The sequence below is a fragment of the Zootoca vivipara genome, chromosome 10 (assembly GCF_963506605.1).
Source record: "Zootoca vivipara chromosome 10, rZooViv1.1, whole genome shotgun sequence".
Classification (NCBI taxonomy): Eukaryota; Metazoa; Chordata; class Lepidosauria; order Squamata; family Lacertidae; genus Zootoca; species Zootoca vivipara.
This window is the reverse complement of record NC_083285.1, coordinates 1,868,986-1,892,885: the sequence shown is the minus strand read 5'-3', so window position 1 is coordinate 1,892,885 and position 23,900 is coordinate 1,868,986. Positions and strand designations below refer to the sequence as shown.

The following is a 23,900-nucleotide window of genomic DNA, read 5'->3' as shown; positions in this document are numbered from 1 at the left end:
ACTGTCTTTTCCTTTCACTGCAGTCTACAAGAATTTCAGGAATTGTGTTTTCGTCCACTGATCTGTTGGCTAACTTGCAACAGTTGCGTAGCAGAGAGGGTTTGGACAGATGACGCTCAGCAGGTGAAAAAAGAAAAGAAACCAACCAGGCACCTGTTTTAATTCATCCTTTTACACAACCATCGGAGAGACAGGAGTCCTGTCTTCCTTTGCAGCTGATCACCACAGTAGAAATGGTTTGGTGGGAAGTTGCGATTCACGTAGCTTGCTGAAGGACAAGCCCAGTCATGGGGTCCTACATTCCTTTCCAAACCAATAAAAACCCTGCATGGGTTGACCAACTGTGACATAACATCTGCCATGTGCTGGCAGTCACAGAACCATTTCCCAGAGTCAGCTTATGTATTGAAATACTGCATCTCCACTGGCCCATTAATAAACGCAGGATAAGGAAATTAAAATTAGCAAGGTTTGCCACCTTGGGCTCCTTTGGGAGAAAGGGTGGGTTATAATAAATTTAATGAATACATAATAAATACAATCTAAGTATACAATCTTCCTAGGAGAACAAGAAGTATACTGTACTGAGCTTAAGTTTGAAGTGAAATATATGATGAATACAACAACTTTTTGAGACTGACCATTTTTAAATGTTTCCCAGACACAAAAAACTACAACTGTACTAAACAAACTTGAATAAGTTGTATTTATTAAATACTCTCTCACGCAATGATAACACTGAAATGAATTTATAACAAGAGAAGTCTTGTGTCCCAAGCCTGCTTTTGTTAGCCTTAAGCACTGGAAATCCTTATTGTAATGGTGTGGAACTACGATGGTGGTGTCGAATTCAGTACAGTTAGCAAAGAGACAGGAGACGTTCCCTTTGCAGCTGATCACCTCATTTGAAACAGTTTCATAAAACAATTACACTCGGCACATGTTCAAAGGCACACTTCACCTGCTCAAAGACACCCATTTACTCACACTTAGTTTAAGGCAAGCTGAAGTGACTTGCCTAGACTGGTCCTGACAGCCAAAACTTCCTAATCTTCTGACCTATTTTTTTTAATTGTTTCTATAGGCAAGTTGGGTAAGGAGAGCAAAATGGTGGATTCTTGTGGATCTCATTTATATCCTATAAAATTTGCAGTATAAATCTTTAATCCCATTTTATCCTCCCAAAAAGCCAGGGAGTTAGGTAAGGCTGAGAGTAAGCAAGTGGGGTCAAGCAGTGGGCACATCCAGGGTGCCTATTGCCCCCCTCCCCTGGGAAGCTCACCGGGTAAACATGAGCCAGACACAATATTTCAGCCTGGCCTATCTCACAGGGTTGCTGTGGCCATTTCAGCAGAGGGGATGATACCCCCTTGATCTCTTGGGAGGAAAAGTGGGATATCTGTATTCATAGTTAAGTACATCCATAAATAAACCAAATGGTGGCTGGACATGGAGAGCCATGGAGAGATCAGCTCTGCATCTCACATGGCATGAGATGCAAACTAAAGTGGTAAAAGCAGAGTCTGTCACACAAGAGGACAGTTGTGCATATCCTATTTTGGAATGCTCCATTATGTTTTTAAAAAACAAACACCTCACTACCTGTAGTAAAACTTGACCCTCGAGGAGAAAGACAGAGCTCTCCCTGGTATGTTGGCTTTATTACACACAAAGAGCTGTTTACACATAGAAATGTTTAAAAATTGCAACACCCCAACACACACACACACCTGCAGCTTGAAGTGGCCCAGTCCATCATTCTATCACCTTGCCCTGCGCAATATGGTCATAGTTCTAACTCACCATGCATGTGTCCTCCCCCACCCCCGTCAAGCCACTCTCTCAGCCCCCCATTTCCAACGCAGAGATGATATTGATCGGCCTTACAGGGTTGTTGTAAGGACTACTGCAACAAGGTATGTGAGGTGTTTTTAACATTCTAGAGCGCTACCAACATGCCCAGCATTAGTAATATTAAATCCATGTGTCATTTAGCAACATTAGGCAACATTATCTTTTTAACATCATTATTACTACCATATTAATTATTATGAGGTATTGGTGAGTTTTCTAGGGGTACTCACCTGAGGAAGAAGAAGTAGGAGTAATCCTGCATGACTGTGTGAGAGTGGCAGGAGAAATATCCCAGTCCTGTCAGGTTGAGCCGGGATCCCGCAGGGACTTCCAGCATGCTTCCCCAGGCCTGATCACAGAGCATCTCAATCTCGGCTGAGTAAAAGAGCCCCCCTTCTGGGGCTTCATATTGCCAGGGCAAATAGTTGAACATGCTGTACATATCCTGATGCAGCGCCAAGACTTTGGCATAGACGATGATTTCTGCCAGCTCAGCCCTGCAGCTCTCGCTGAGGGGTCTCCACTCTGACGGCAGCTGACAGCCCAGGCTGGGACTGAGCCGGTTCCCAAGGCACAGGAGCAAGAGCAGCCGGATTTGCAGCATGATGGATTAGAGAGGAGGCGGATGCAGGCTTCGCACACTGGATGCTAAAAGTTTCCCCTGTGCCTTTTTTTTAAAAAAAAAACGCAGCACACTCACAAAACCTGAGGCTAGGTTTATGAAACAAGATCCCTATGAAATGAATCAACAGATTGGCAAGAAGCTGGGGCCTAAGGCTCATCAGTGGCTCAGATTTTGCCCAATAGGAGAAGTTCTTCAAAGGGAGGGAGGAGCAGTAACCAGAGAAAGGAGAGTTCTGCTGTATACACACTCTCACTTGAGCAGCAAACTGTTGCAGTAGCTGCAGCAGAGTTAGAGGTGCAGGGCATCTGCATGACCAAACTTAATACTGTAAACTCCCGGAGCCAAGGGCTAGGAAATAATTCTGCCCTGCTTGTGCAACTGAAAAGAAAGGGAAGTTTCCAACAGCAGAAGAGCATCTTGTGAAGCTGCTTGTTGGGTAGTGTTCATCACCATCCTATTTATATATTCATCACCATCTTGTAGCACTTAAGCTCTAAGCACCGTATGCCCGTGAAAAGAAGTCAGGACCTGCTGACAGGCTGTCAGAGTGACAGGGATGGATGAGAAGCAGAAAGAGAGGGAGGCCAGAGAAAGCCATTTGGACAAAGACGCAGTTTCAGACACTGCTTTAAAAACAGAAGAGGCAAGGTGATGATGATGCACAGTTAGGAGTCAGCAAGGGAGATGGAATTGCATTGATTGCCCAACCATGTCACAAATTTCATGAGCAAAACGTTGCTGGAATTGGGGATGGGTAGAGTCCAAGGTTTGATGGTTCAGTGGTTCCGTTCAGATGTTTTTTGAATTATGACGGCTGTGTCAGTCCTAAGCACTGGCCATGCTAGCTAACTGGAACTGACAGTGGGTTGCAACTATTTAAAAATACAGTATTAAAAACAGTTACAACAGGTTGCAATCAAGAGAATAAGGTGGGTCCCAAAATATATATATTGCAGATGCCAAAGGTCCAGCAGCATCTGGCAACGTGGTGGGCTAATTCTTATGTGTATTGCAGGGGTATGTAAGAAAAAAATGAGATCTCTCTCTCTCTCTCCTCCCCCCCCCCACCCAAAGCTTTGTTGCTGAAACAAGTGCAAAAGACCTAAATGCATTGTGGAATGAAGTTTTGTTCACAAGATTATAAAATGGAATCTTCTTCATCAAAATACATTTGTTTCTCCTTAAGATGGCCCCAGAACCCTCTGATATCTACGGAGCTATCTCCGCAGCACATATAGAGCAGACCATACTGTTTCCTTCCCTGACCCCCATGTTAACCAGGGATCCTAGGAGAAACTCCTTGAAAGGCTTTGAGAAGAGCCCTGCAGCATTAGACCAAAGGTCATTTGGCCCAGCATCCTGTTCCCATTTGGCTGCCCTCCCCTAAGGCATGTGCAGAAGCCATTTGGATTGGCAGTTGATTCTTGCTCCATTACTGTTGAAAGGAAAGTCTCTTCCACTCTGTTTCTATCAGCAGCCAGCAAGATGCCTCTGTGCCCTAGCCAGCAAAACAGGAATGTGGCTGCCTCCTCTGGTTTGTCCCTTGCATCTGGCATTCAATAGTATGCTGTGTTTGGGCATGGAGGTTCCATGTGCACATCCTAGGCATCCACTTTCCTCCCTTAGTCAAGGCACTGAAATGGAAAAAGCTCTCCAGGTTCTGAACTGGATTCTGAACATAAGGAGAGCCTATTGGAACAGACTAATGGCCCCTCTAGTCCACCATTCCATTCCCCAGCCACCCTAGTGGGAAGCCCAGAAGCAGGAGATGAGCACCACAGCACTCTCCCCCGCTTGGGATTCCCAGAGGCATAGTGACTCCAACAGCAGAGGCCGAGCGGAAGCATCCTGGCTAGAAGCCACTGAAAGCCATGAATGAATTGGTCTGATCTTCTTTTGAAGTCATGCTTGCTGATGGCCAAGGTTACTTCCTGTGAGAGTGAATTCTGTGGTTTGTGCACTTTGCAAAGTGAGGAGGAGAACTGCTTTCTGTCCTTAATCCTCCAGAATTGAGCTTCATTGGATTCTTTTAACTGTCTTCTAACTCTGCACACCAAGGTATCAGTAATATAAAGTGGTGGTTTTTAAAACCCAGCTGAGAAGCTCACATTTTTCAAATCCTGTGTTTGCTGTTTCTTCACAGGGGATCTGAAGGTTGATCTGAAACATTCTTCTGAGTAGTTTGCATAAAATCCTTCCCCCACATCTGAACTCAGCATGGATCTGACAAAGCAGCTGTAGCCAAAACTAGCTAATCAGAATAAACTCAATAGAGCCCATTACTGCTGGGCCCATGCTCTTAGCCATTCATGCAAGTGGGTCGTCTGCCCCTCCCGCCTTGACTTCCTTTTCTCAGATAAGTGGGAAATAGACCCCCCCCACCTCCAAACTTTCACTTCCACTTCTTTATAGACATGTAAATTAAAAATTCTTTTCCCCAGGTGGGATTTGACATTTCCTTCCCTGTTTCTATGGTAATGCAGGTGATTTCAGAATGTGAATGCCACTTTGCCTGTGATGCCTTCATGATGTTGACCACTAGGACCAGGTACCAAACAAAAGAAGTACAGTACTGTATTCAGGAACTTGTTGATGGGCATAGGTGACCTGAAACTGTGATCCAGCTGTCTTTCATTTCCATATCCGCACCCATTCCTTTGTAGTCTGGGGCACAAGATATCAAGCACAAATTCCCCCACCCCAACAGCTTTAAACCTGAGAATCTACAAAGCTGGAAAAGAAAGCAATTCTTTTTAGAAGTCATCTCCTAATATTTTTGTTGCATGTACTTCAATATTCTCATATTATCCATTTCTGGTGGTACTTCCTTATTGGACCAAACAGCCCCTTCTTGTAAAGAGTTCTTTCCTTTGAGAAAATATACAAAGGACCTCAGAATAAATATCAGGATATGAATAGTAGCTTACAACTCTCAAGTGTGATTTAGAAGGGTGCAAGCCTGTTCTCCAGAAACCCTGAATTGGATAGGGCTGTTTCAGGGCCCCTCACCTCAGAGAGAGAGAGATCATTCGAGCTGGAAGGGACAGTGGCACAGACTGGACATGCTCTGGACATGGACTCTGATGCCAAATCCAGCTGCTATAACCTCCCAAGACTGCAACACACACACACCCAGAGTCTCACAATGATCAGGGTTCATACATGAGTGCAGATCACATACCCAGTGAGAACTAGCCGGTGTCTAATGGAATGCTCTTTTTAAGTTCTACTCTTCAGAAAAGGGGTGGAGTTTATGACATATAAGAACTCAGATGAAACTAGTTGTTGGAACAAGTTGTCTGCTCTGTGAGATCTGTCCAGGGTTCTGAAAGACCTGTCTCCTGATTGCCCTTGTTTCCTGATTTCTTGACCCACAACTGAACATTGCTGGTCAGTAGCCTCCCCAGCTGCCCCAGATAACTTGTGAAAATCTGTTCTTCCAACACTTCTGTGGGCTCAGCTCCTCCAGGATTTGGCACATCTGTCATACAGCACAGTCAGCACAAAATAAGGGCTTTGACGCTGTCAACACAAAGGTTTTGGACCACACAATTGTGCTGGCTGTAAATCCCAAAGCCTTACTCAGCACAGAAGTGGGTGATGAAAGGGGTAGAGGAGTCGTGAAATGAGCTGCAGTCCTAACCACTCTCATATGGCCAGCCCTCTCCCCCTTGCATTGATGTAGCATTCAGCACAGAGAACACAGGTGCAAATCATGCTGGAGTTACCAAAGGATGCCCCCCCCCGCATTACGTGTCTTGAGACCAATGAATGTTGGAGGATGTTTTCTGCTGCTTCAGAGAAGCGGACACGGAGCAATGGATTCAAACTACAAGAAAGAAGATTCCACCTAAACATTAGGAAGAACTTCCTGAAAGTAAGAGCTGTTCGGCAGTGGAATTTGCTACCAAGGAGTGTGGTGGAGTCTCCTTCTTTGGAGGTCTTTAAGCAGAGGCTTGACAGGCATATGTCAAGAATGCTTTGATGGTGTTTCCTGCTTGGCAGGGGGTTGGACTGGGTGGCCCTTGTGGTCTCTTCCAACTCTATGATTCTTTGTAAAATCAGACAGGTCTTAATTTTTGCCTTTGGCAAAGTATCCATGTCTAAGACCAGGCACCCCCAAACTGCGGCCCTCCAGATGTTTTGGCCTACAACTCCCATGATCCCTAGTTAACAGGACCAGTGGTTGGGGAAGATGGGAATTGTAGTCCAAAACATCTGGAGAGCTGAAGTTTGGGGGTGCCTGTCTAAGACCTTTTGCCACCCAGCAAGCAATATAATTTATTTCACAGTACCTTAAGAACAGGGAGCACTGTCAACTTTTTGTCTGCCATCTTATGAGTTTGGCTGCCTTGATGATTGTGAATGGGCCTATCACAATGGTTTTGCCCAGCTAATCTGAGGGACTTTGCACTTTCAGTTTGGTCAGAATTTTAGCTCAAAGTTGGCTAAAATTGGAGTGCCCTCAGAGTGTAGTTCTTTAGGAATGTGATTCAGGATTGCTAGTTGTGCTACTTCGTGTAGAGCAGGCACCCCCAAACTGCGGCCCTCCAGATGTTTTAGCCTACAACTCCCATGATCCCTAGCTAACAGGACCAGTGGTTGGGCAAGATGGGAATTGTAGTCCAAAACATCTGGAGGGCCAAAGTTTGGGGGTGCCTGGTGTAGAGCCTGCTTATTTACAAGTATGCAAGCAGCGGAAAGTGAGGACAAAGGAAGACATCATGAGTCTCCAGGGCTGGCTTTAATCCAAAACAAACTAAGTTCCCCGGAACTTCTTGGCATTCAAGAAAGTTGGGAGTGCACAGTAACTGTACTAATGAAACAACTGTTGTGTTAATAGAGAGATGTGAAACAAAGTGATAAATACTTACCTTGTGGTGTTGTTCATCATCCACAGGAAGCTAAATCTAATTAATTTCCCTTTGATAACCTCTGTAGTGAAATATGTGTTCCTTTGCCAAGGACCCACAGGGCAGCAACCCCAACCCCAGGGAGATAAGTAGAGCATTCTATACATGCAACTTTCTAACATCCTGTTTTCCTTGGCAGAAGCATAACAAACTTTTAACTTTCCCAAATATGTGTAAACTAGCAATTCTGAACTTGTGAATTCATAGACTTAAGGTTATTATTGAAACAGAATATAGTTCCATCTGAATGTACCCTGTTCTGTGGTAGTACAATTGAGACCAGGACAGGTATGCCATCTATGTGGGGCCATGGGGGCCAAGGCCCCCAAATTTTCAGTGAGGGGGCTGGGCCCCCTCAATATTCCACAGCTGGGTGGGCCCTGTTGGGTCCTCCCTTGGGCCTAGCCGCAGCTGTGGCAGGCCCCATTGGGCCTTTTGGAGTGTGTGCTGGGCTCCCTCTCACTGTGTGAAGTCACAACTGACATAACACACACATACACCCCAACCCCCCCATTTATGAAAGAGTTTAATAAATTATTAAATATGGTTTGAGTGACTTTGTGAATTATTACATGAGCCAGTTATCTCCTTGTGCATTTTGGCAGTGAATTGTTAAAGACTGCAAAGAAGTGTTGATTAAAGGCAGTTTTGGCAGAACTTGCACTCTGTATGACTGAACTAGGAATATGCTCAGGTTTCACAACCAGATCCTTGTTTGATTCCCTTTTATGTCCCTTTACACTTGTCTGGCTCCCTGCTGAAACTAGAATTACCAGTCCTTATGGAATTACTGCACCTTTCAGTGAACAAAAAAAGTATGTTCACTTGTCATACTTCAGGATGATGTTTATAGCCAACACCTTGCTTGCTCCACCAGTCATGTATGGAAGCTCACCTTCGTCTGCTACAGGTGCCTACAGGATGTGACAGAGGGTCATCAAGCAATGGACAGGCCACATTACAGGAGTGGTGGATTGTGCTCAGGTTGGTGGGTTGCAAGTAGAGATGTCAGAGAATTCTGCCAAAAACAGAAACAGGAGTGAAAATTGCCAGTGCTCACTTCTTCAGCCCATGTCTAGAAAATCCAGCCACCAAATCTTGCATTATAGTTTAATGTATGCCAACTCAGTCACATGGTCTGTCTTATTATGGAGAATGAGAGAGTGCCCTTTCCTTTTGTTAATATAAATCCCACCCTCTGTGCTGCTTGGGAAATTGTTTTTCATTAGTGCTGTGCAAAATCTGGATTAAATGGGTGGCAGTCCTGGCACCTGGGATGTTCTTATTTTCAAAAACAAGAATATGGCATGCAATGTTGAGCTCTGGAAATCGCATAAACTGTTTCGCCTACTTGATTTTTATAAAAATGGTGCTCCTCTGGCTATTGAGGCCACGAACTCCTCGGTTCCATGGTCCGCAATGCCCCTTGACCAACAGACAAAGTGCAGTCTCTGAAGGCAGATTTTATTGCCAAGTCTGTCCCTCAGGAGATGTCATTGTATATGTACGACAGCAGCCCAAGAGACTTTGATCTTTTAGGTTTGTGGTTGTTGTTGTTGTTTAGTCGTTTAGTCGTGTCCGACTCTTCGTGACCCCATGGACCATAGCACGCCAGGCACTCCTGTCTTCCACTGCCTCCCGTAGTTTGGTCAAACTCATGTTCGTAGCTTCGAGAACACTGTCCAACCATCTTGTCCTCTGTCGTCCCCTTCTCCTAGTGCCCTCAATCTTTCCCAACATCAGGGTCTTTTCCAAGGATTCTTCTCTTCTCATGAGGTGGCCAAAGTATTGGAGCCTCAGCTTCACGATCTGTCCTTCCAGGGAGCACTCAGGGCTGATTTCCTTAAGAATGGATAGGTTTGATCTTCTAGCAGTCCATGGGACTCTCAAGAGTCTCCTCCAGCACCATAATTCAAAAACATCAATTCTTCGGCGATCAGCCTTCTTTATGGTCCAGCTCTCACTTCCATACATCACTACTGGGAAAACCATAGCTTTAACTATACGGACCTTTGTCGGCAAGGTGATGTCTCTGCTTTTTAAGATGCTGTCTAGGTTTGTCATTGCTTTTCTCCCAAGAAGCAGGCGTCTTTTAATTTCGTGACTGCTGTCACCATCTGCAGTGATCAAGGAGCCCAAGAAAGTAAAATCTCTCACTGCCTCCATTTCTTCCCCTTCTATTTGCCAGGAGGTGATGGGACCAGTGGCCATGATCTTGGTTTTTTTGATGTTGAGCTTCAGACCATATTTTGCGCTCTCCTCTTTCACCCTCATTAAAAGGTTCTTTAATTCCTCCTCACTTTCTGCCATCAAGGTTGTGTCATCTGCATATCTGAGGTTGTTGATATTTCTTCCGGCAATCTTAATTCCTGCTTGGGATTCATCTAGTCCAGCCTTTCGCATGATGAATTCTGCATATAAGTTAAATAAGCAGGGAGACAATATACAACCTTGTCGTACTCCTTTCCCAATTTTGAACCAATCCGTTGTTCCATATCCAGTTCTAACTGTAGCTTCTTGTCCCACATAGAGATTTCTCAGGAGACAGATGAGGTGATCAGGCACTCCCATTTCTTTAAGAACTTGCCATAGTTTGCTGTGGTCGACACAGTCAAAGGCTTTTGCATAGTCAATGAAGCAGAAGTAGACGTTTTTCTGGAACTCTCTAGCTTTCTCCATAATCCAGCGCATGTTTGCTATTTGGTCTCTGGTTCCTCTGCCCTTTCGAAATCCAGCTTGCACTTCTGGGAGTTCTCGGTCCACATACTGCCTAAGCCTGCCTTGTAGAATTTTAAGCATAACCTTGTTAGCGTGTGAAATGAGCGCAATTGTGCGGTAGTTGGAGCATTCTTTGGCACTGCCCTTCTTTGGAATTGGGATGTAGACTGATCTTCTCCAATCCTCTGGCCATTGCTGAGTTTTCCAAACTTGCTGGCATATTGGGTGTAGCACCTTAACAGCATCATCTTTTAAAATTTTAAATAGTTCAGCTGGAATATCATCACTTCCACTGGCCTTGTTATTAGCAGTGCTTTCTAAGGCCCATTTGACTTCACTCTCCAAGATGTCTGGCTCAAGGTCAGCAACCACACTACCTGGGGTGTACGAGACCTCCATATCTTTCTGGTATAATTCCTCTGTGTATTCTTGCCACCTCTTCTTGATGTCTTCTGCTTCTGTTAGGTCCTTACCACTTTTGTCCTTGATTATGGTAATCTTTGTACGAAATGTTCCTTTCATATCTCCAATTTTATTGAACAGATCTCTGGTTTTCCCCATTCTATTGTTTTCCTCTATTTCTTTGCATTGCTCATTTAAGAAGACCCTCTTGTCTCTCCTTGCTGTTTTTTGGAAATCTGCATTCAGTTTCCTGTATCTTTCCCTATCTCCCTTGCATTTTGCTTGCCTCCTCTCCTCCGCTATTTGTAAGGCCTCGTTGGACAGCCATTTTGCTTTCTTGCATTTCCTTTTCCTTGGGATGGTTTTCGTTGCTGCCTCCTGTATAATGTTACGAGCCTCCATCCATAGTTCTTCAGGCACTCTGTCCACCAAATCTAAATCCTTAAACCTGTTCCTCACTTCCACTGTGTATTCATAAGGGATTTGATTCAGATTGTATCTTACTGGCCCAGTGGTTTTTCCTACTTTCTTCAGTTTAAGCTGGAATTTTGCTATAAGAAGCTGATGATCTGAGTTACAGTCAGCTCCAGGTCTTGTTTTTGCTGACTGTATAGAGCTTCTCCATCTTTGGCTGCAGAGAATATAATCAATCTGATTTCGATGCTGCCCATTTGGTGATATCCATGTGTAGAGTCGTCTCTTGTGTTGTTGGAAGAGAGTGTTTGTGATGACCAGCTTGTTCTCTTGACAGAACTCTATTAGCCTTTGCCCTGCTTCATTTTGAACTCCAAGGCCAAACTTGCCAGTTGTTCCTTTTATCTCTTGATTCCCTACTTTAGCATTCCAATCCCCTGTAATGAGAAGAACATCCTTCTTTGGTGTCATTTCTAGAAGGTGTTGTAGGTCTTCATAGAATTGGTCAATTTCACTTTCTTCAGCACCGGTAGTTGGTGCATAAACTTGGATTACTGTGATGTTAAAAGGTCTGCCTTGGATTCGTATCGAGATCATTCTGTCATTTTTGAGATTGCATCCCATCACAGCTTTTGCCACTCTTTTGTTGACTATGAGGGCCACTCCATTTCTTCCACAGGATTCTTGCCCACAGTAGTAGATATGATAGTCACCCGAACTGAATTCACCCATTCCCTTCCATTTTAGTTCACTGATGCCCAGGATGTCGATATTTATTCTTGTCATCTCATTTTTGACCACATCCAGCTTACCTCTATTCATGGTTCTTACATTCCAGGTTCCTATGCAATATTTTTCTTTACAGCATCGGACTTTCCTTTCGCTTCCAGGCATATCCGCAACTGAGCGTCCTTTCGGCTTTGGCCCAGCCACTTCATCAGCTCTGAATCTACTTGTACTTGTCCTCCGCTCTTCCTCAGTAGCATGTTGGACGCCTTCCGACCTGAGGGGCTCATCTTCCAGCGTCATAACTTTTATATGCCTGTTGTCTTTGTCCATGGAGTTTTCTTGGCAGGGATACTGGAGTGGCTTGCCAGTTCCTTCTCCAGGTGGATCACGTTTAGTCAAAACTCTCCACTATGACCTGTCCATCTTGGGTGGCCCTGCATGGCATAGCTCATAGCTTCTCTGAGTTATTCAAGCCCCTTCGCCACGACAAGGCATTGATCCATGAAGGGGAGGTTTGTGGTAATGGAACTAAAAAACATCAGGTGGATAAAAAAAGCTCAAGAGATCCAGCACTTAGCCAACACTCATGATGCACAGAGTTTCTTTAAAGCCACAAAGACCATATATGGGCCAATAAATCATGGCATATGCCCCCTACGCTCAGCAGACGGTAACACACTTAGAGCTTTATTCCTTCCTTCCTTTGTTGTTCCAGGTGTAGATCTTCCCTGGCAGGGGAGCATCATTTGGTGGCTTGTCTCAGGTGCAAAAATGCAAAGCCAGCCCTTAGCTCAGGCATCCCCAACCTGCGGCCCGCCAGATGTTTTGGCCTACAACTCCCATGATCCCTAGCTAACAGGACCAGTGGTCAAGGAAGATGGGAATTGTAGTCCAAAACATCTGGAGGGCCGAAGTTTGGGGATGCCTGTCTTAGCTGGTCTGGGAGAGAGAGAGAGAGAGAGAGAGAGAGAGAGAGAGAGAGAGAGAGAGGAGCTCACCTCCGTCAATCTGAATGACATACCTCTGTATAAAGAGGCTGCCAAGCAACCAACATATTGACATCAGGCACTATAAACCTCCAAAATATATTGGCTCTTTGGCAGCCTCTTTAAACAGAAACTCCAGAATATGCCAACTTTTTTTCTTGATCAAGATGAAGAATGTTCTCATGTTTATATATAGAAATAATAAGACTTAAGAAGTAGTCTGGCCCAGAAGGTCATCTTCCCTCATCCCTCCAAGTTGCCTAAGTAAGGAATATATGAGGGAAAAGCTAAAAGGCCAAAGCTCAAAGAGAAGTCAAACAAAATTAATGTGTTTTAGATAATTAGCATGGAAATTAAATGAGAGAGGGAGGGAGGGAGAGCTCTCCATGGGAAATTCATAGAACTCCCTACAAATGAATGGGTTAAATCACATTCTTGAAGATAGTCCAAAGCTGAGGAGTATCTTATGCACAGCCACCCCTGAAACGGCAATGCTGCATATAAACACTTCAGGATTTCCCATGGGCAATTAGGGCTGTAAACATTTTTGTGTCCAAACATTTTGGCACCCTCACGTTAAATGCATCTCACACAAGAGACCCAGTTGTCCATCTGCCTGTTACATCCTTGCCTCCTCCAACCCTTAGAATAATAGAATTGTAGAGTTGGAAGGGACCATGGGGGTCATCAAGTCCAACCCCCTGCAATGCAGGAATCTTTTGCCCATTGTGGGGCTCAAACTGACGACTCTGAGTTATTCAAGGCCCTTCATGCACAATGCATTGCGTCAGACCTTTTACACAATGATTTTTGTTGTTCATAGATAAACATTCTAGGAAGAAAAAGTGAAGTCAGTCCTTCCCCAGCATCCTTATATGCTTTCAATAAATCAGCTGCAAACAAAACACTGAGAAACGTGCTTAATTGTTGCTAACTCTCTTTGAAACCCCCAGCAGATTTTGCCAACATACTATGCCTCCCTCAAAAGTATTAGCCTTTATGTATCTGCTGTGTAAACATCACCAATAAGTTTTTTTTAATGTGCCGCCTCTTTTTTTCCCTTTAGCTGCACCTCACATTCTCAAGCCGCAATCGTGAGAATGACCACTCCCCACATTAAACCGGGGGGGGGGGCATTTTGTGTGGTCGTGCACAGCCCCCTGGACCACAGTGCAGCTACCTGGTAGTTCGGATCTGGCCACCACCTCTCCAGGCTGGATACCTGGGGTCTCCGCCTACACCAGCCTATCGTCCAATCCCACCTGGGGAGGTGTTGCCAGGGGGCAGGCCAGGTAAGGGGAGGGACTGTCCAGCCCACACAATAGAATTTGAATCTTACCTGCAAGCAGCAGTCGGTTCCCCCCATTAAAGGGGTCTTGGGGGGAAGCATTGGCCATACACCAAGTGGTTGTCATTGCTTTCCCTCTCCAGCAGCGGCGAACGGGGGCAGGCTCTCTCTGCTTGAACATATGTTCTCCAGAGCTAGCCCAACCCCCATACATTCTGGATAACCCTGAAGTCCCCCAGATCCCCAGCTGAGGACTGGGGAAGGAAAACACCCAATGCCTGAGCCCAAGGTCTTCCTACCGGTATACAAATAGTCTTCCTGGAATCATTCTACATGGCTACAGACCATCGGCTCCTGTGCTTCTCCACTCTGCCATCTGCTGCACAGGAAAGGAAGGATAAGAAACGCAGATAAGCAGTGCCTAACAGAATGCTTCATATCCAGTTTTGTCCAATACATAGGACTTGGATAAAATAAATGGGCTGATTTTAAGAGAAGTATCTAGAATTGGAAGTAGGAAGATCAGATGAGAGGCTCCAGTATATTGCTGTGGTTTATGTCTCTTGAGGTCTCTGGTGCTGAGCAGGGAGGCTATCCTTCCCAGCACCATGAAGGCATGAGAAAAGGGGCTGACTGGGTCAGGATCCCCACATTATGCTGCAGATTGATGCTCTGTGGCAACTGCAGCCAATCTGAGAGAGGCAAGCATGGTGCTCTCCAAAAAAAGCGGGGAAAGGCAAACTGCAAATATGTGGCTGACTCCAAAGATCCCCACAGATTTTAGAAACTTGTAGAATTGTATATACCAGCTGGAATATGCCACAGCTCTATTATTAGGTATGCTATTAGAATAAAAAATATTCCTGATATTCTCAAACTAATGCTCAGTATGCTGACTTTTTTTTAGTTGTCACATAAAATGAAATTGATATGGTTGCCTCCCTTTTGCCAGGTTTAAAAGATTTTTTAAAATGGTTCTTTAATTTGAGAAAATTTAACTCCCACATCTCCCAGGGGGATCCTGTTACCTCTCTGCAAGAGACAAACCATTCCCGCTGAAGCTTTCAGAATCTTGCTTTCTGTCACCCGCTGTGACACCCTTCATTACGCACAAGGCTCCCCATACGTGGCCCTGTCTTTCCAGAACATTAATGCACTCAGCTCACCAGTGGCTCGGTTAACTCAGTTTCCTCTTGCTTTGAAAAGCCTCCTGCATGCTGGGCCATTGAGATCCTGCAAATTCAAAGGTTACGTGTATTGCAGCATGTAAGCAAGCAGCGTGTGCAGTGAGGGGTTGACAGAGCAGGACTGTCCAAGAAAGGAGCCAAAAGGCCACATTCGCAATGGTAGACATTTTAGTGTAAAACACAGGCACCAGGTCCCAGGGGCTCCCACAACGTTTTGAATGAGAGGGCAGGGCACCCACAAAGTATGGCCCTGGGCACCTGCAGTCGCGGGGGCAAGCTGGTGCCACCGTTGTGAAAGATCCTTTAGTGGGGTCAACCACAATTTGTGGTACTAGAATCATGGCTAAGAACACCTGCCCACAAATATTGGTGAAAGTTGTTTGACAGATCCCATATCACAACTGGGCATGCTGTTGTATTGGAATCCAGTTTAGGAATATGAAGGTCAGCAGGCAAATATTACTGTAAACGGTTGCTTGCCAGGTCATCCATGCTGAGCAAATGGCATACACAGGTAATCAGGAAGGGAAATCTTTGAAAATGGGGAGAATTGGCTGGATTTTTTCACCTTCTTTCAGACCGTGAATGTGTCTTTCAGACCATGAATGTGACAAATGCCTATAAAGCAGGCCAATGAGTGTCTTAATGGGTGGGTAATTTTCACATTGGATTTGATTAATATGGTCCCTGCTTGTGCAGCCCAATGCAACAGCCCCATGTCAAGACCCACATGAAACAGTCCAACCTGCATTTGATTTCCTGAACACCACACAAACGCCCCAGCTATTTGTTCCCAATCTCTGATGCATGCAGTGCACAGCAAAAACTGTGGCATTGAAATACCATAGCAACATCTGCTCTTTTATTTCAGATGCTTAAATGAGGGACAAGGGACTTTTGGCCCTCAAAATGTTGTTAAATCTGCAGCTCCTGTCACCCTTGACCATTGGGCCTGGTGGCTGGTGGGAGTTGGAAAGCAGCAATTCTGGTTTCTTAATCCATGGCTTGCTGTCTTGTTCCATGATGCCTCATGTTGGTTCTTCATCGCTGCCTCCCTTCTAAGTCTACTCTTCTTCCATTTCCCTTCTCCATCCTAATGTTCTCTCTTCTCCATCCCTGTGGAACACTTGCCTCCCATCCAGGGCTTTTTTCCAGCCAGAACTTGCAGGGACTCAGTTCCAACACCATTGCCATTCTAAGAGAATAAGTGAGGTATTCAGGATGAGCTCCAGCACCTCTTTTGCTAGAAAAATAGCACTGCTCCCACCATGAAAATCTGTGTCTAGATTTAAACAGTGGCAGCACACCCACTATTATTCTCAGGCATTTCCCCCCTAATCATCAACTCCTCCATTCTCTTACCTTCCATATGTCACATACTCCTTGCCTAATTTTGGTCTTTTATAGATTTTTTTAAAGCATGCAAAGCATTTAGGCTACAACCCTAAACACAATTACTAGAGAGCAAGCCCTGTTAATATGGCAGGACACACATCTATGAACACTCATAGGGCATGTCTCTATTTAGGCTTTGATTAAGCTTTGTAGATAAATATTATCATCGCTAAAGAAAAGAAAAGCCTTTCCAGGTGTTCAAGCAGGTATGAAGCTCTCCCTCTTAATAGTTTGTTCCCTATCAACTGGCCTTCAAAAGCAATGATACCTCCTTTGAAAATGGAGAAGGCTTTCATCAAACATTCTCTATATTCCCATTGCTCAGGTTGTGAATGCTGTTGTTTATGCAGCCAAAACCACCCACAGGCAAAATGGAGGTAGACCCAGAACTGGGCACATTTTGAGGTTTGCAGAAGCATGAAAAATACTTGGGCAGACAGGGAGAAGCTAGGGTGAGTGACTCCTAACACAGCCCAGTGAGGACTGAGTATGACTTGTAGGGTACGAATGGAAATTCTGGATTGCAAGGGACACCAAGAATGGTGTGAACACAGAAATACATGCCCTTCATAAATTTGGCTGATGCCCTTCTAAAGTTTCTACCTACTCTCTTTGCACCATTCATTAGTTTATAAAGCATTTCCATAACCAAAAACTCGGCCACCCCCGCCGTTACCCTTTGGTCAACGTCAGATAGGCAGAATCCCACACTTTCACCTTGCTGGGGTTCCAGACCACCCAAAAGAGGGGACAGCAAACGTTGACGGAGTGTACTGTACAATGGACAATGAAAGAGAATATGCTCTACAGAGTCCGGGACATTCAAAGAACATCTGCAGAATCTCTTGTTTCGAGGAATGTTTTGATATCTTCCCCTGACAAATGCCGAGGGAAAAACATTCAGACAGGCCAACATAAAAGCCCTACATTGGGCTGGGATTATTAACTTAGTGACGTAATTGGCTCTGCTATCTAGGATATTTAAATCATAGAATATAGGGGAGCAAATTTTGTTTACAGCTGCCACAATATTTTGTCTCTCGACATCCTTTAGTCTAGTTAGCATATTATGGAAAATGTATTGCTCGCTAGAATTGTACAAGGGCTCCAACTCGATGCCTATAGATTCAATCTTTTTTTCGAGGTGCTGATACCATCTTGATTTATCTTTGTCTTTGAGCAAATCAGCGAGCAGACTTGATGGGGAGCAGCGAAAATGGCAGCGTAACCAGTATTTTATTGAGGTGGTCCAAGCCCAATATTCCATTGTGTGTATGCCCAGGGCCGGCCCTACGTGCAAGCTGGGTGGCGCAGGGCACCACGGCGCTGGCCCGCCAGGAGGGGCACCGCGAGCTGCGCCCACCCGCTGCCCGGCCGGTCCGCCGCGCAGCAGCACCTGTGGCAGCTGCGCTGTGCGCGGTGCCCACCCGTGCACCGCGCTGGGAAACGGGGTGGGAGGGCGCCGGAGGGATTGGGCGCACCACGGCGCCAGAGGCGCTTAAGACAGCCCTGTGTATGCCTATTTCTGCTACTTCACCCTTTTCCTCCCACCCAAACCAGCACCTTAAAAATATCCTCCATCTGCTTTTTACTCCTGAAGGGAAAAATTTCCTTCTGGTCCCCCAAACCAAATTAACATGTTTATTTGCAAGCATTTAAATGCATTTAATATTCATATTTGAAGAGTTGTACTACCATGAATTGAGCAAGCCTAATATAGCCCAGCCTTTGTCTCTGGGCCCATCTCCAGGGGAGGAAGGACTCAAGGGCCCATGCATCTTTAATGGTTAGGCATGAGCTCTTGACAAAACCTAAACGTTTGGTCTGAAAGAAAAAGACTCCACTATGTGCTAAACCATGTATGGTTTTTTTTCCTTTTTATAATTAGATTAATCCACAGGAAGCAGGAAGAAATGTTCTACTAGTTAGATCCTTTTTAAGTACTGTACTGTAGTAATTTCAGACCAGCAGCATTGGTCTGAACCTAGTGGAATGGACATGCGCACACACACACTTAAAACAGACAACCTAATAAAAACCATTAATAATTATAAACTTAAAAATCATTGTTCAATTTATAAGTCTCCTAATCAAACTATTCTCTCAGCTACAGTAAAACAGGCAATATTAAAACAGCCCATACAACAACTTAATAAAACCAACCCCAAATTCTGCTATAAAACGCAACAGAAGCAGACACAAAACCTCAGCAAGCAATCCAAGAAGCTCAGCCCAGCTACAAAAGCTAAAAGCCAGCCAAACGGCCATTATTCTGCCATTTATATATGAAATGTTGATATGCGATGCTCTAAAAGTTCCTTACAAAGATCTTATATGATGCTCTGTTATGAAATATCAGAAAATTTAAAATCAATTATTAAGTACTTGTCAGAATGGCCTACAGACACCTGGGAGAGAATTGCCAGCCACGTTCTACAAATCTGTTTCACCTGCAGCAGCACATAGGATATTTCAGGGCACTAAAGAGGCATCCTGTGCCTGGCAAGGTATAGCAGTCTTACTTAGAATGCCATCAATTACAAATACACTGCTGAATAGGCATGGAAATGAGCGCAGAAAAAAGCACTGATAACCCCAAAGGAACATCAGTACCCTAAAGTCCTCCCCCAATGTGTATCCCACCCAGATTCCAAGCTGTATCTGTCCCCCTCCCCTACATGCCTATACTCTGCTGGTAAAACTAGCCCCAGCCCCTGGCACTTGGGGGGCGACTCAAGTTCCTGGTGTTTCAAATAGGCAACTGCTCATTAGTACTTATTGCCTGCTCTCAATGGCCAAGCATAAAAGGTAACGGTAAATGTACCCCTGACCATTAGGTCCAGTTGCAGACGACTCTGGGGTTGCGTGCTCATCTCGCTCTATAGGCCAAGGAGCTGGTGTACAGCTTCCGGGTCATGTGGCCAGCATGACCAGGCTGCTCCTGGCGAACCAGAGCAGCACACGGAAACAGTGTTTACCTTCCCACTGTAGCGGTCCCTATTTATCTACTTGCACTTGACGTGCTTTTGAACTGCTAGGTGGGCAGGAGCTGGGACCAAGTAATGGGAGCTCACCCCGTCACAGGGATTCTAACCAACAACTGCAAACTACATTTAACTGAATCTGCCAGCTAAACTCAAGGAAGCATCAAAGGAATAAGGGACCATAAAGTGATGTTGTGAAAAGTGTTGCCTCTGATCCGCAGGAGGATGAATGAGTTTTGACTAATAATAATAATAATAATAATAATTTATCATTTATACCCCACCCAACTAGGTCATGTCATGCTGTCATCAGGAATGGGCAGCTAGAAAGGAGCATCAGCATTACAGTTCAAGGTAACTGACAAAGCAGCTCTAGAAAAGCAGCAGTTGCTCTTTTGTCTTCTTAGCTTAACCTGTGTTGCTTCTTTAATGTTGGTTTTACCGAGTCCTGCTTTCAAACATCAAACTGTTTCTCCTTTATTTATATTTAAGCGTGTATCTGAGAGGGTCAAACAACACGCCACACAGAACTGTGATCAGATGCCCATTATGTTGTTGTTTTGATTTATTTTAAAGCACCGGTGGGTCGGTGAGGAAGGGGGCAGATTTTAATTGGAGCTGCTGTACTGTGTGGGAAGATTGAATCATTTCCCCCTTGATCTAAATTGACCCCTCTTCCTTCCTTCCTTCCTTCCTTCCTTCCTTCCTTCCTTCCTTCCTTCCTTCCTTCCTTCCTTCTTTCTCTCTCTCTCTCTTTCTCTCTCTTTCTCTCTCTCTCTCTCCCCCTCTCTCTGGCTATTAGCCCCACTAGAGCTACATATCATGCAGGTATTTCCTGCCCAACAGGCTTAATAAATAGCACCTTAGGGTGGAAGTCTTCTTAGAAAGTGGGAACGAATGCAGAATGTCCTCTCCTTCAGCACCACTGCTCTGATCAAAGCCAGAGTCTCACCAATTAGATGTTTTAGAGTTGGAGAATTGTAAAACTGTAGAGTTGGAGGTAACCCCAAGGGTCATCTAGTCCAACCCCCTGCAATTCAGGAATCTCAACTAGATCACCCATGACAGATCACTATCTAATCTCTGCTTAAAAACCTCCAAGGAAGGAGAGTCCACCACCTCCTGAGGGAGACCCCTCCACTGTGGAACAGCTCTGTCAGAAAGTTTTTTTCATATGTCTAGTCAGAATTTTCTTTCCTGAAACTTGAAGACATTGGTTCAAATCCCACCTTCCAGAGCAGGAGAAAAGAAGCTTGCTGCATCCTCCACGTGACAGCCCTTGAGATATTTGACGATGGCTATCATATCTCCTCTCAGTTTCCTGTTTGCCAGGCGAAACATATCAAATTCCCTCAACCGTTCATCATAAGCTTTGGTTTTAGTTGTTGCTGCTGTTTAGATTATAGGCTAGCCTGTCACATACCTCTCACTATATGGGTTGTTTGTTCCTTAGCTTGGACTGTGTTCAATTTAGAGAATTTTCACACATCCAAGCCAAGGCCTTAACAGAAAACTGAGATCTGTGTTAAGATCATTTCTTTCAATGTTCAGAAATAGCAGCCATGGGAGGCAGTGGGCAATTCAGATGAGATCTGTAGAACAGTTTTCCCATTGAATTTGCCCCATTAGGGAGAACCTGGAAGGGCATTACATACTGTATCCAATAGAACAAATTGTAGATTTGGATGGGAAATTCTGCTGGGACCAACACACAAAGTATATTAACTTAATGATGGCAACTGCTCCAGCTGATCTATATTGTCTAATGCAACCTTTGCCAGTCTGGTGCCCTCCAAACGTTTGGAACAGCCCTGAACAAGTCATCTTAATACAGTGGTACCTTGGTTTAAGAACAGCTTAGCATATGAACAACTTGGATTAAGAACGCTGCAAACCCGGAAGTAGGTGTTTTGGTTTGTGAACTTTGCCTTGGAATAAGAACACGCTTCACTTCCTGCTGAGTGTGTTCCATTTGTAAATTGAGTCTAACGCTGCTATGGGAAAGCACGCCTTGGTTTAAGAACAGACGTCCGGAACGGATCAAGTTCATAAATCAAGGTACCACTGTATATTCAATATTGTCATAGCTGTCAAGTTCTCCCCCTTTTTTAAAGGGAAATTCCCTTATGCTGAATAGGCTTCCTCACGAGAAAAGGGAAACCTTGACAGCTATGAATATTGTCAACCTGTGTAATCCAACCTATCTGCTTGAGCTAGCTAGAATGTCAGTGCCATCTGCTGGAGACACGCAAACATGACTTGAAGTTCTTTCATTGTCATGATAATTGAAATATTTTGCATATGATGCAGCTATTCCTGGGATTGAGTCTGCATCTTCTGCACACAAGCTAATCAGCCCTCCCTCCATTTTCCTTATTTTTACAGAATACTAATTTGCCTTACCACTTGAAGACAAATGACATGGGTCATTTGCAAGCAGACTGGATGCACATTGGCAGCCTTCATGTACTGCCTGAATGTTGGGACATACCCTCCAACACTGTGCAGATGATTTCTTTTTTAAAAAAAGAAGTTATACTGGAAGGCCTCATAAAGGACTGCTGCCGCTGCTCTGCTGCTGGTGCTGCCCAGGACTCTCTCCTGCTGTGAGTGCCCACAGGCCCTGTCCCTGCCTCCTTCCACCTGGTCTAGGGCGGGGCCTGGAAGGCCTCATAAAGGACTGCTGCCGCCGCTCTGCTGCTGGTGCTGCCCAGGGGAACTTGAAACAGCACAGAGTCCTTTTTAAAATGCTTTTTAAAGAATTTTTAATGTTTTTATCTTCTTTGGGGTGGTAGGTGGGAGGGATTTTTAGTTGGGTGTGGGAATCTGTTAAATTTTAGTGTATTTGTAATTTTTATTGTTTTTGGTTTTATTGTTTTATTGTGTTTGGGGTGGTAGGTGGGAGGGATTTTTAGTTGGGGGGGAATCTGTTAAATTTTAGTGTATTTGTAATTTTTATTGTTTTTGGTTTTATTGTTTTATTGTCTTTTTTGTGTTCTTCTTTTGTTGAGTTCTTTGCTGTTTTTTACAGAGGTTTTATTTTGTTTTTAAGGGGAGGGGTCAGGGCTGCCCGGGAGGGGGTCCCAGCAAGCAAAATGGCTGGGGCAGATTCCACAGGGGTGTGTGCACTGGAACAACCGATCTCAGTGGTCACGGGTAGGAGGAGGAGTTACGCTAAGACCAGACCATGTCATTACCGAGGAGGCAGACTTAGTCGTTGTCTGAGGACTATCCCTGCCTCCAGGTCTGGTCCTGACCGGACGGATATTGGAATCAGCAAGGGATACCCACATGACCTGAAGGTGCTGCTGTGCAATGCCAGGTCGATGATGAATAAGACCACCGCCATTCACGACCTGATTGTGGATGGAGGATTTGACCTGGCATGTGTGACAGAGACCTGGTTGGAGGAAGCCGATGGGCCCGTTCTTGGCGCTGCTTGCCCACCAGGTTTCTCTTATGCACAGCAACCCAGGCCATCTGGGCGGGGAGGGGGGGTTGCAGTGATTTTTAGGACGTCATTAGTTTGCACCAGGCGTCCTATTGGGAAGACCCAGTTCTCTGAGTGCATGTTCTGGAAGTTGGGCAATAGAGGCAGTACAGGATTCCTTTTGGTGTACCGACCTCCCCGCTGCACCAAGGATTCCCTGCCCGAGCTGCTTCAGGTCGTGTCGGATGTGCTCCTGGAGACACCTAGCTTGGTTGTCTTAGGGGATTTTAACATCCATGCCGATACGACCTTACAAGGAGCCGCTCGGGACTTCGTGGAAAGCATGGCCACCATGGGGCTGTCCCTGAATAAGTCTGGCCCAACTCATAGCCGCGGACATGCCTTGGACTTGGTGTTTACCTCTATGGATGTTGGTGATCTGACATTAAGTAAAAGCGAAACAAAAGAAGTGCCATGGTCAGATCACTTTCTGGTGCAACTGGACTTCTCCGCAACCCTTTCCCTCTGCAGGGAGGTGGGACCGATTCGGATGGTCCGCCCCCGCTACTTAATGGATCCAATTGGCTTCCAAAGAGTGGTAGGGGATGTTTTATCCCATGTCGATGGCCTTTCAGCTGATTCCCTGGTGGCCCGCTGGAATGCGGAGTTAACCAGCGCTATTGACTGTCTGGCTCCGAAGCGCCCTCTCAGATTGCATGGAGCCCGGACAGCCCCGTGGTTTTCCCCGGCGCTGAGGGCAATGAAACAGTCGTTGAGACGGCTAGAGCGCCGGTGGCGGAAAACTCATTTTGAATCAGACCGGACACGGGCTAGAGCTCAACTTCGAGCCTACCAAGTGGCAATGGCGACGGCGAAGAGGACCTTCTTCACCGTCTCCATCGCATCTGCAGAAAACAGCAGCAGGAGACTCTTCCAGGTGGTTCGCAATTTAGCGGAACCACCTGCTCCATCCGG

The 23,900-nt window shown here is 45.2% G+C and overlaps 1 protein-coding gene across 1 annotated transcript in view; it reads right to left on the bottom strand.

Moving 5' to 3' along the window:
* Positions 1-2,464, bottom strand: part of CCDC3 (coiled-coil domain containing 3) — a 50,855-nt gene extending 48,391 nt beyond the window's left edge. The window contains exon 1 of the mRNA XM_035127661.2: positions 2,085-2,464. Coding sequence (XP_034983552.1) covers positions 2,085-2,458 — 374 coding nt within the window. The 5' untranslated portion in view covers positions 2,459-2,464. The remainder of the gene's footprint in view (positions 1-2,084) is intronic.
* Positions 2,465-23,900: the final 21,436 nt, after the last annotated feature.